At 46.7% G+C, this 11,741-nt stretch overlaps 1 protein-coding gene across 3 annotated transcripts in view; it reads left to right on the top strand.

Annotated features, from left to right (window-relative positions):
- Positions 1 to 11,741, top strand: part of RNF130 (ring finger protein 130) — a 115,747-nt gene that overhangs the window by 69,946 nt on the left and 34,060 nt on the right. For 2 of the 3 annotated variants that reach the window (XM_015571542.1, XM_015571543.1), the window contains exons 6-7: positions 4,654 to 4,750; positions 6,923 to 7,127. In XM_015571542.1, the coding sequence (XP_015427028.1) occupies positions 4,654 to 4,750; positions 6,923 to 7,127 (302 nt within the window). Of the gene's footprint in view, positions 1 to 4,653; positions 4,751 to 6,922; positions 7,128 to 10,394; positions 10,489 to 11,741 lie in introns of all 3 variants that reach the window. The other variant, XM_006775390.2, reaches the window with a different exon arrangement.

Raw genomic sequence — 11,741 nt, 5'->3', positions numbered from 1 at the left:
TGCACAGCACCCGCCCCACACCACCTGCCCCACAGCACCCGCACAGCTCCCCCCGTCCTGTCCTCTACGGCCTGTGTGCCCCCCGCCCTCCCCGTGGGCTGCTCTGACCGCTCCCTCCGTCTGCTCATCAGCTTTCAGGCCCTCCTGCTCCAGTCCTCATAGCTCTCACACCCACCTCCAGACACCCCTGCAGGCTCTGCACTCGCCCATCCCCTCTTTGCCCGGAAAACAAGAGGGAAAGCCCAGTGCCTTTGTGTCTGTGGGTCTGTCTGTCTGTCTGTCCGTCCCCAGGGCTAACAAGCCTGTGTGGAGCCTGAACTGACTCTCCGCTCTCGAGAGCACGCCTCTGGGTTGCTGGCTTGTGCATGGCCTTTGCTTCCCACCTTCTGCCACGTTACTGTTCGGTGGACACGGTGTTGGCGTTGCTTTGGGACCTCCGGCTGTGTCAGTTGACTGCAGCTGATCATCCTTTGGGTGATGGCCAACTTGCCTTAGAAGCTGAAAAAGTCTCCTTAGACCTTTTATTTAAAGGTCAGCCACATTTTCCGTAAGATAAAAATACTCTCCTAAGCAGAGTGCTGCACTGTGAGTGAACATAGGCCTGAGATGCCGCTTTAAGAGCTAAAATGGGTCAGGCATCTGGCTGCTGGCCCTGTGCTGCCCCGCCTCAGGGGGAGGCCTCTTTACCACAGTGTCTGCTGCCAGTCCCAGCGGGGCAAGTGCTTGTCTCTGACCTTGAATAATCCTGGATCCTTTTATATTTGCCAGGTTCTTGCACGGCACCGAGAGGCTGCAGAGCTGTGAAAGCAAGGCGCCTTCCCTGTAGACTCCACCCGCCCCAGCGTTCTGCTCACTCTAGTTAGCAGCGGGGGAGTTTGGAAGGGGGGCTCTCTCCCAGGACTGTGGGTGTCGTTCCCTTCATGTGCCATGCGTTTCGCAGTCTGTATCCAAAGCACCGTGCAGGAATAAAGGACTGTGCTGAAGTCTGATCTGCTTGTCCCCTTCCCCCCGTGTCCCTGTCCTGAACTCACCTGCTTCCCCGCCCAGGACGCCTCTCTGCCCTGACCATGCAGGGCCCTTCTCTGCTTTTGTGTGTATTTTTATTGTTTTATTCTTTTATTGAGTCTTGTAACCTGGGAAGGGGCTCCTTTGCAAGGTCAGACTGGCCCCAGGTGTCCCCCCCTGTGGTGTCTGGATGCTTGTGGCCACCCGCAAGCTGGCCAGGGTCACTCCGGTGCCAGGCACGCTCAGGCGCCTGCCCATTGATTGTGATACCGTGTGAAACGTTCATGTTACTTTCCCTGAATGTGTGTTTAGTAACACCTTCCATTTGCACGTCCCTGATGCTGCTCTAAGTATGCCATGTGTACAGTGTTCCACTTACTGCTTCCAACAGCCCCCCTACTCCCACTCCCCACCCACACCCTCCACCCTCACCCGGCTTCCAGAGGAGACAGCTGGGAGTCGGAAAGGGCAGCTGCCCAGGTCAGACGTTGTAGTCGCAGGGCTTTGCCCGGAGGAAGGGAACAGCCCGGAGGAACTTGTGAAACAGTAGAGCTGAGGAGAGAGAGCCGGAGGGGGAAGAGAATGCGGGTGACGCCAGGAGAGGGACGGGCTGTGTCAGAAGGGCCAGTGGGGGAAGAGGAAGGCTGCTGGGTTTATTTTCAGAAGAGAGGGGTGTGCTGTGGGTCAGGGGCAGGGGAGAGCAGCTCGCTGACGGGTCGGGGCTAGGAAAGCCATGGGTGGACGGACAGTCACAAGGAAAAGGTTGGGACTTTTTAAAGAGAATATTCCTTCTGGATTTTCTAAGGAAGGAGGGCGTTCTCAGTTTGTACCTTGAGAGCCAGGTAGTCTTTGTTGTCCTTCATTAGGCTGCCCCATAGCAGGGCCAACGCTTTCTCTTAAATCAACAAACCCAATATAAGAGAAATCTATAAGTAAGGTTTAGCAGTGGTGCTCAACCTTCTGGCCCTTTAAATACAGTTTCTCACGTTGTGACCCAACCATAAAATTACTTTCGTGGCTGCTTCATAACTGTAATGTTGCTACTGTTCTGAATCCTAATGTAAATATCTGATCTGTGGGATGGTCTTAGGCGACCCCTGTGAAAGGGTCGTTCGACCGCCAGAGGGGTCACGACCCACAGGTTGAGAACCGCTGGTTTAAAGGAAGAGATGAGCAGGAAATACTCAGCTCTCACAGCTTTAAACATTAATATGGGAGGATGCCGTTTTGTTCTTCCTGAATAACCAGAAATAGAAGAGAAAGGCAGGACAAAAGCGGGGAAAGCAAAAATGCTGGGGAGAGTGGGAGGCCAGAGCCAAACCATTGCAGACCCCCAGGCCACTGCTGCTTGTTTAAACTGAGGTCCCCACAAACATCTGCTCAAAGTCAACGGCCCACCCGTCCCTGGACCAGAGTGACCTGTCAGAGATCACCTCTCACCTGGCCAAAGCCCATTGTCCACCCTACCTAGGACTGGCCTAGAGCGCCTCCCACCTCCCCCAGCCCCACCCCACCCCCAGCACTAACCAAGCCCTCGATGCCCATGGTCCTCCCAGAAACCTAGGCCAGGTATGAGGCAGATGCCCCCTTGTAAGGGGAGGATCTGTCATTTATGTCAAACCTAAAGGGGTCTCTACCCCCTAAAAGGATTGAAAGCCTAGTTCTGGTCTTGGTTGGATTGCAGCCAGCAGGGCACAGCTATGGGGGAGTCCCCACTCCAGCACGAGCACGCCCTCAGGGTGCCTGCGCTCAGGGGCCTTCGTCTCCCTCTGGGAGCACTCGGACGAGGATGCGAGGAGCAGGAAGCGGGCATGATGCCTGTGAATACCACACGTACAGGGCGTCCCCAAAAATGTATGCACGCTTTGAATCGTTGTTAATTCCAGTGGGTTAAATCGGAAAAGGATGAAGCATGGGAATCGATAACGATCCAAAGTGTGTTTACGTTTTGGGGGGACACCCTGTGTTTAGACCTCAGCTACTGTTTGGTGACTTCCACCTCTTAAGTACAAACCTTCAGATTTAAATGAGAGCCTTCAGGGACCATTGGGTTCTGGTTCAGTGCATCCTCTGCAGGCTTCAGGTTAGACTGATAAATTCGTTCTTCAAGATCTAGCTTCTTACCCACAAAATGGATGCAAGGCCGCCGCCTGGGCGGCAGGAGGTGGGTGTGCGTTGTTCAGCTGAAGCTCTCAGCACAAATGGTTCTTTCAAATCCCAATCGAGGCAGAGTTTTCACGGCTCTTGTTTAAATCAAAACTGCGTTTTTAAATAGCTGAATATAACTATAAGCTAGATGCAAATTAACAAGGTTTTAAAGACACCATGGTTCAGTTTGGTATCTTTCTCAAAATGTCTTCATCTTATCCCAAGGCTCAAATTCCAGTTCCTCCAAAGGCACCTGGAATGCCTTGCGTGGCCAGGCCCCGGCTCGCACGCCGGTCTCAGCCTCAGAGCTGCCGCGAGGGGCCTTGCGGAGGACAGTGTTTGCTGTAGCTCCCTCACGCCTTTCTCCCTTCAAGGGACACAGGTTCTTTTCTAGGAATGAAAACCCTCCATGCTGACTTATTTCCAGTTACCAGGTCGTGACTTTCTGTTCTCCTGAATAAGAGAGAATCACCTCTCATTAACATTACAGCTGAAGCTGCTGGCTGAGTGTTATCTGATTCTGAAATACAGTTCATCTCTAAAAATAGTCCCAACTACCCTGTGACTTGTGCAGCCATTTAGCATAAGGTTGCTTAGAAGTCTTTTTAAATAATGTTTAAATGATATTTAAACAGAGTTCCATGAAATGAATTAATAATTATACAGAGAACGCCTTTCATTTAACTTTTATTTAATATATTTTTGAAATTCTACTTTTCTGCTTTAACCGTTATAGAAAACATAACCAATTTATAAAGTGTAATTCATTGTCTTCATTCTTAATTTCCTAAGTTTACTCAAATCTTTTTTGGAATTTGGTGGAATAAAAGACCAAACAGCCAAATACTACTTATCAATTCTTATTATACAGTCTTATCGATCTGTAAGACTAGTGGCCTGGTGTACAGATTTGTGCACATTGAAAGGAAATTAGAAGAAACATTTTAATATCGCTATTCGCCCTTTCTCTATAGAAGTGTCAGAGATGAAAGAAAATTAGTAAAATGCATATGAAAATAATATATAAATTGATTAATAAGTAATAACATGATAGAAAAACAACTAAAACATGATATAAACACAACATTGATAAAAACAATGACTGGTAAATTGATTGAACTTATTCTAATATATCCCTGTACACCACATTAAGAGTAAAAACCCTTTCAGAGTGCTTGACTAATTTCCCTTGTGATGAAGTATTTATAACTTTAACGTCACATGCTCTTCGAACTCGAGAGAAAGCAACATATAACTGACCATGTCCAAAAACGGGTTCAGGTGGGAATATTCCTACTCTGTCTAGATTGGCGCCAGCGAGAGCTTTATATGTATCACGCATGCGTGAGTCACCGTTTCTTTTAAATTGCCAGTGCGCTTATATACATAGATTGGACTCAGGAGCTTCTCTGTCAGCTGTATGTTAATACAGTTCCTTTGCACTTGGACCTAATAGTTTTTCAGTGTATAATTTCTGATGCAATTCTCCATTTTTTATAGGCATGTTTTCCACAAGTCCTGCGTGGATCCCTGGCTTAGTGAACACTGTACCTGTCCTATGTGCAAACTGAACATTTTGAAGGCCCTGGGAATTGTGGTATGTTGCCTGTTTTGTGAAGTATCATCTCTCAGTGTAACTGAACAGCACAAGTGGACGGTTACCTCTCACGAGAAGACACTGGCTCCTTTGCCAGACGTGGTGTCCGGCCGCGCCTTTCTTCCAGCCCATCACGGGGAACTCCCACAGAGAAGGGCAGGCACTGTGCTGGCCCCCAAGGGCGCCTGTCGGGTGGTGGGCGTGTGGGGAAGAACTGGAAAAAGGAACAGAATGTAGATGGGCTTCATTCCAGTAGCAATTTTTCCTGCATTCAGCATAACATAAAACTGTGTCATCACTTCTGTTCCCTCCTCTTGAATTTGGCTTTGTTCTCCTGGGCGTTGGTAAGTGGCAGCAGCGAAGGTGGGCGGTGGCAGCCCCGGGCGAACCTTGACCCCCGCAGTGGCATTGGTCGGGGCACAAAGAGCACTTCAGCTCTGGCGGGGCGAGTGGGCGCTGAGCCGCCAGGACCTCCGAGACTTCCTACAGTTACAGTTCCTTCATTAAGAGAAGCATATATCCAGGATAATTGCTTTTTAGACCAAAAAAAAAAAAAAAATATTCTCTTGTCTCCAAAAAAAGAGTGAATGGATAATCTCCTTATGAGCGAAAAGTTGAGTTTGACCCAACAGACGAATCCCATCTCAGCTTGGCAACCCAGAGCAGGCCTCAGCGTTCCTGTTGGACATGCGCGCAGGTGACAGGTCAGGTGCAGCCCTAGGGACATTCCTCCCGTTCAGCCTGTCTTCAGAGCTCACTGGCGTAGTTGGACAGGGTTTTCAGCACCGTGGACGCTCGGACTGCCTCGCAGGGTCCCTGGCCTCGGCTAAAGGAGCATGGTCTCCTGGTCACACTATAGACACGTCTCCAGACATTGCCAAATGTCCCTTGAGGGACAAAGTCTCCCCCGTTTGTGGGGTGTAACATAGAGCTGCCATCGTGTCTGCATGTGGAAGACACTGGAAAATACTAACTTAGCCTTTTTTGTTGCCTCCAGCCTCCTTGGTGGATTTTTGTTTTGTTTTTAATCCAATTTCAGCTGCTAATACTTTTCCTCGGTTTTAATGAAAATCCTTGTAAAATGTATTACAAGTCACCATGGTTCCTTGTATGTAAAAAATAATAATAATAAACCTAACTGTCATTATAAGCACCAGTGATTACACAGTTGGGCTTTGGGCTGATGTAGAATGAAATTATTTTGCCTAGGAAGCTATTTGTGTTAGGTGTAGTTTGCTGTCTGTTTATAAGCTGCTCTCAGCCACCATTCCCAACCCTGCTTCTAACATGCTATCTGCTATCGGCTAAAAGGATGAAGGTTGCTAGGGAAACCAAACATCCATATTGTGAAATCAGAAGACTTGCATATCCACTTGTCAGTTGGTAAGCTTTGGCCCAAGGCAATTCTGTGCCTCTCCAGGATTAGACGCTGAGGTTTTGAAACCATTTTCTTACAGTTCAAAAGTCTTTTCAGCATTATCTGCTCTTGGTTTTAAGCTTTACTTGTGTTTAAAGAAGGAAGATATTTAAAAACCGACGACTAGATAAATGGGGCATTACAGAGAAGTTACTAGGATGAAGGGGTGTTGTATGTTATCTGCTGTCCTTGAGCATTGAACCGAAGTTACACCCTTGGTCAGCTTTATACTAAGACTAGAGGCCCAGTGCATGAATTCATGCATGGTGGGGGGGTGGGGGGAGTGGTGGTGGACTGTGGGCAGTGGTTGGCTGGCCACAGAGATTGGCTGTGGGAGCGCACTCACCACCAGGGGGCAGCTTCTGCGTTGAGCGTCTGCCCCCTGGTGGTCAGTGCATGTCATAGCAACTGGTCTTCATTCATAACAGTCACTTACACTTTCATATATATAGATGTGCTCTGCCTCTGAGCCACATCCACAAGGTTGTCATTTTTTTTATAAATGTGAAGTAATCCAGTTTTCTCAGTTCTGCAATGGATTTTGGTTTTCCTTAGTACCTTTTTTGGGAGGAATTACCTGTTTCTTTTTTTTTTTTACCTTTTTATTTTAAAGAAAACCTCTTGAGAAAAGGTAGATGGGAGAAAAATGAGAGGAAATCCTGTGGAAAAAACTTGGTGAAGTCATTTCAACACAGTGTCAAACCTTTAGAAATGGTTATTCTTACAAGTCCTTTCAATCTGGAAATATTTTGCAGCCAAATTTGCCCTGCACTGATAACGTAGTGCTCGACATGGAAAGGCTCACCAGGACCCAGGCCGTGAACCGGAGATCCGCCCTCGCTGACCTCGCCAGCGACAACGCCCTCGGCCTCGAGCCGCTTCGCACATCGGGGATCTCGCCTCTTCCCCAGGACGGGGAGCTCACGCCGAGGACGGGGGAGATCAACATTGCAGTGACAAGTAAGTGGGCCCTGTGCCCGGCGAGCAGCGGGTTTCTGCTGTCGTTTGCTGTGTTGACAGTCCGGAGGAGAGTTGAGTGAGTCACGGGGCAGTGACAGTCTGTAGCCGATGGGTACTTTTGTTAAAACCGCTGTTGGAGATAAGAAACTTGCTTTATGAAGGGAGCTTGTGTGTCTGGAATTAAATGACGAGCTGCCCTGACCAGTAGTTGTTCAGAGGTTTGTCTCAGTAGCTGTTTAAGAAACATGTTTTGAAATGATGTGATGCAGACAGGCGTTTCAGAAGGCCCTGCACATGGGGGAGGGTGTGACTGAGCGCTGGTTCCCAGGCTGCACAGCCTCCCGAGCAGCTAACCCAGAATGTGGACCTCACAGGTCACGACCTCAGGGTTAGCTGAGGTGGCCTCCGCTGCTCACTGTATCTCACACTTGGTGTGGAGTCTGGTGTTTGGCGCTCACCTCTTTGGTATAATTGTCCACCCGACGGGAGAAGCGCCAAAGGGGATCTGCCTTAAATGCCCTTGGGCTGGTTGTGAGCATCATCAATGCCGAACCATTGACAAAAGAGAAGCAACCCAGTGTTTGATGGCCAGACCTAAGTCCGTGTGAGTGGCTGGTGGGCGTGCCTGTGGCCTTGTGGACATTCACCTGTAGCCAGTCCACTGTGTCTTCAGTTCTGTTCTTTCCTTGTTATTTTCATCTAACAACTCGTCACCCCATCTCATCGCCACTCTGATGCTGTCTTTTCCAGAATGTGCTATTGCTTGCCTCTAGCTTCAAGCCCTAAACCTAATGAGACTCCGCTTAACTCAGAGTCAGTGCAATAGTAAAGCTGTTAAGAAGTATTTTCCCCTTCACATAGTAAGACTTGTGTGGACTGTTCAATTAACGTATGTATGTTTCTCAGCAACCAGAAGTTATTAGGAAATGATTTTCCAGGTTTTATTCTATCATTTGTCTAAACTCGAGGAGCCTTCATTCAGTTACACAATAAGTGAGACTAGTCTTCCATATGGTTTGACTCATTCCTGACCATTTCCAAGTGATTTATTTTAACAGCACTTCATATTTTTCTCTCTTCATATTTAGGTTTTATGCTCTAGATTTTTTTAATTGATCAAGCAGTAAAAAGTTGTTTGTTTGTTAATGAGTTTTTGTAGGCCCTTCATTGATCTACACTTATTGAGCACCTACTACAACATTAAGTACTGATTATTCCATTATATTTTATGTAGAAATGTCCTTTCAAAATCATCTATTTTGACGATAAAAGATACTACTTCATTCATCAAATTAATCACCGTGAGAAGAATTTATGCATGTTAATAAATAAAATTCATGTGGTTAAATCACGCCACAGCTGCCTCTATTTTCCCTCAAAACTCTGTAGCACCATAGCAACTACAGTGATTCAGACAGCGCCCACTGTGCGCAAGGCACTGTGCTAATACACCCTGGAGGTCAGAGGTGACGAGACCCTGGCTGCACACCCCTGAGCCCATCGGTATTGTTATGATATAGGTGTTTATTTCCTTTTGGTTACTAGCTTTATCACTGACAGCCCACACATAGATGGATGGTACACCCAGAAATCATTGAAGTTCTAGAAGTTAGTCTCCTTACCTTGTATAAAAGTCTCTAGGTAGAAAAAAATTAAAATGCTCTGTTACGCTTCTTGATACTGATGACCAATCATCTCTTAATTTTTTTAAATGCCATTATACATTTTTCCTAACTTAAAATATATGCGTGTAAAATGGTGTGTTTTGTATGGGTTCTTGAATGTTTATTTTGACTTAAAAAAAACTCATAAATTCACTCTAATGAGAAAGCGATAATCCAAGGAGCAGTGGCTGCATTATTATTTAAAAAGAATGACTTTGCCAAGTCTTTTAATAATATCAACCAAGGTGGGCAGAGAATTAAAGATCACCACTTTTAAAATCCAATGAAAGATCAACCAAAGGACTTGTATGCATGCATATAAGCCTAACCAATGGACATAAGACACTGGGGAATAGGGGAGGCTAGGGGACTGTCTAGGGCGGGGAAAAAAATGGACACATATGTAATACCCTTTGTAATAAAAAATAAAATTTGAAAAAAAAATAAATAAATAAATAAATACAGTTCCTCAAAAAAACTAAATAAATAAATAAATAAAATCCAATGAAAGTAGAATCACCTTCTTCTAGAAAATTCCTAGAATTGCACACACTGTTTTGCAAAGTTGTAGGATTCATGAAAACCAAATTAAGAAACACACAAGTTGCACACAGCTTTTGCGTATAAACAGCTGTCACTTCAAGCAGGAATCTCCTCTCTGCCTTAATGCAGGCATGTGGGAATTTTACTGTGTGACACTTTGGTAAGCCAGCCCTGGTCAGTGTACACTGTAGCAGACAGCGGAGAGTTCAGACTTTTAGGACGTCAGATTGGTTCTCAGGTTATTTTCAAGATTCTCAGTAAATATTGTATTTGGAAATTTGCAATACAGACTTTGGAAAATATAAACTGACTTCCTGGACCTACAGTGAGACTAGATAAGAATCCTTAGAGTTCTGTCTGCCAGAGGCTTTCAACTCCGTGATGGGCCAGGTGTCTTGTGAGTCACCTACCTTCTTCCTAAAGCTTGACAGAGCCAGACCAGCCAGGGCTGCTTCCAGCGCTGGGGCTGGGGAGGGCAGTCCTCGTTGGGAGACGCCAATAGCATGTGCTTTTTAAGTAAAGACTCTAAGTGACCCTCGCATAAGAGAAAAGAAGGTGGAAGTGAATGCCGCGGAGGGCCAGCTGCGGACTGCCCACGAGACCCTTGGGAGCCACCACTCCATGTTTCTAAGCCATTCTCCAAGAATGAATGACATAACCATGCAGACGGGACAGAATGAAGAAGGAAAGGTCTCACGTATGGCTAGTCCACTTTACTGTCACTTAATTGACAAGTGAAAAAATCGACATCCATGTGCAATTTTATGTACGTATTTTCACTACAGTTTTTGATGGCCACACTCCTCACAGACCTCAGGACCTGAACTGGAAGATATTTGGGCCACGCTTTCCTCTCTCCCTTGCAGCTTTCACCACTCCTTCCACTAACCTTCTCCAGTTAGTAGCTCTCTGGCACACCTCCTCCTGCTTCACTTCCTTGAGCCAGTCTGGGCTCACACCTCCGTTGACATCTGCGTCGTTGCTTTTGAGGGAAATGTTGACATCGATTTGACTTAAGCCTTCTCCCCAGAGTGATTTCCTCCCTTTCCTTTGTCAACAGAAGAATGGTTTATTATTGCCAGTTTTGGCCTCCTCAGTGCTCTCACACTCTGCTACATGATCATCAGAGCCACAGCTAGCTTGAATGCTAATGAGTAAGTAACAAATTGTTTTTTGGATTGCATGTGCCAGATCCCAGGAAAATATGTAGAGAAACTTTAATAAAGATGGTGAGAATTGGCTTTCGCCCGTTTCATACTGAGTCTGATGGGATCACACCTAGCACAACCATTTATTTCAGCAACAGTCCCTCAGATTGGGAGTTCACCTCGCTCAGCCACAATAGCTCACTTGAGAAAAGATCCAGGGCTTCTCCTTAGCCACACGTTTAGAGTGAATCAACCATGTGACGCTGATGCCACCGGAGCCGGTACAGCTGAGGATAAAGGCATTTGTGTCCTGGTCACTGACAGGAACAGCCCCTTTAAAGGCCACGTACCTGTCGGACGTGACCTGGAATCTATGCCCTGAGCTTTGGGTGGAGCACTGCACCCTGGCCGAAGGTCACAGAACAGGGACGTGGATGTTTAGCCTGCGGAAGAGGCAAAGATGCGATCAGGAAACAGGAGTGAAGGGAGGAGGAAGTAACTGTAAGTTGTATATCCAGAGGCAAAACAAGGACCAAAGAGTAGGTTACAGGAAGGCAGATGTCACCCCGGTGACAGGAAGACTATCTGTCGGAGGCTACTTGCCAGGGAGGTGGTTTGCTGTGGAGAACGGGGAGTGCTCAGGACTAGGGAGCTGGAGGTCACTTGTCAGGGCTGCTGTAGGTGAGGTTTTTTAGAGGATGGAACATTGGGTTAGATGGCTGTTCCCGTCCATTTTGATCCAGTGATTTTTCCAAGATTAGCTTTCCATAGGGTAAGATAGAAAACGGTTTTTGTTTTGTTTGGGCATTTACTGTAGGATAATGTTCAATCATTTACCAGTATTCAGGCAAACTAATTCAAGACAGGAGCACCCCTGGGACACTGCCCAAATCTATAATAATAAAAGCATAATATGCTAATTAGACCGGACAGCTGAACAACCTTCCAGACAACCTTCCAGACGAAACCTAGGCTGCGAGGGCTGAGGCAAGTCGCCGAGGCTGCGAGCGCCAAGCCCTTGCAGAATTTCATGCATTGGACCTCTAGTCTGAACGTAAATGGTACAGGTGGGATTCATGTGCTGCCCACGTTCAATTATGTCTGCCATTTCATAACCAACCAAGCTCATGTAATGGATTCAATTAAATGCTCATTGTTCAGCCGTAGAAACTATGGATAAGTAACCTCCAGCTCAGTGACATGATTCTATTACCTCTCACCTGATCTGTTGGCTGGATGCTTGTAGGCAGTGCCCTTGG

The sequence above is a fragment of the Myotis davidii genome, unplaced genomic scaffold, assembly GCF_000327345.1.
Source record: "Myotis davidii unplaced genomic scaffold, ASM32734v1 scaffold648, whole genome shotgun sequence".
Taxonomy (NCBI): Eukaryota; Metazoa; Chordata; class Mammalia; order Chiroptera; family Vespertilionidae; genus Myotis; species Myotis davidii.
This window is presented reverse-complemented; position numbering and strand designations above follow the sequence as displayed.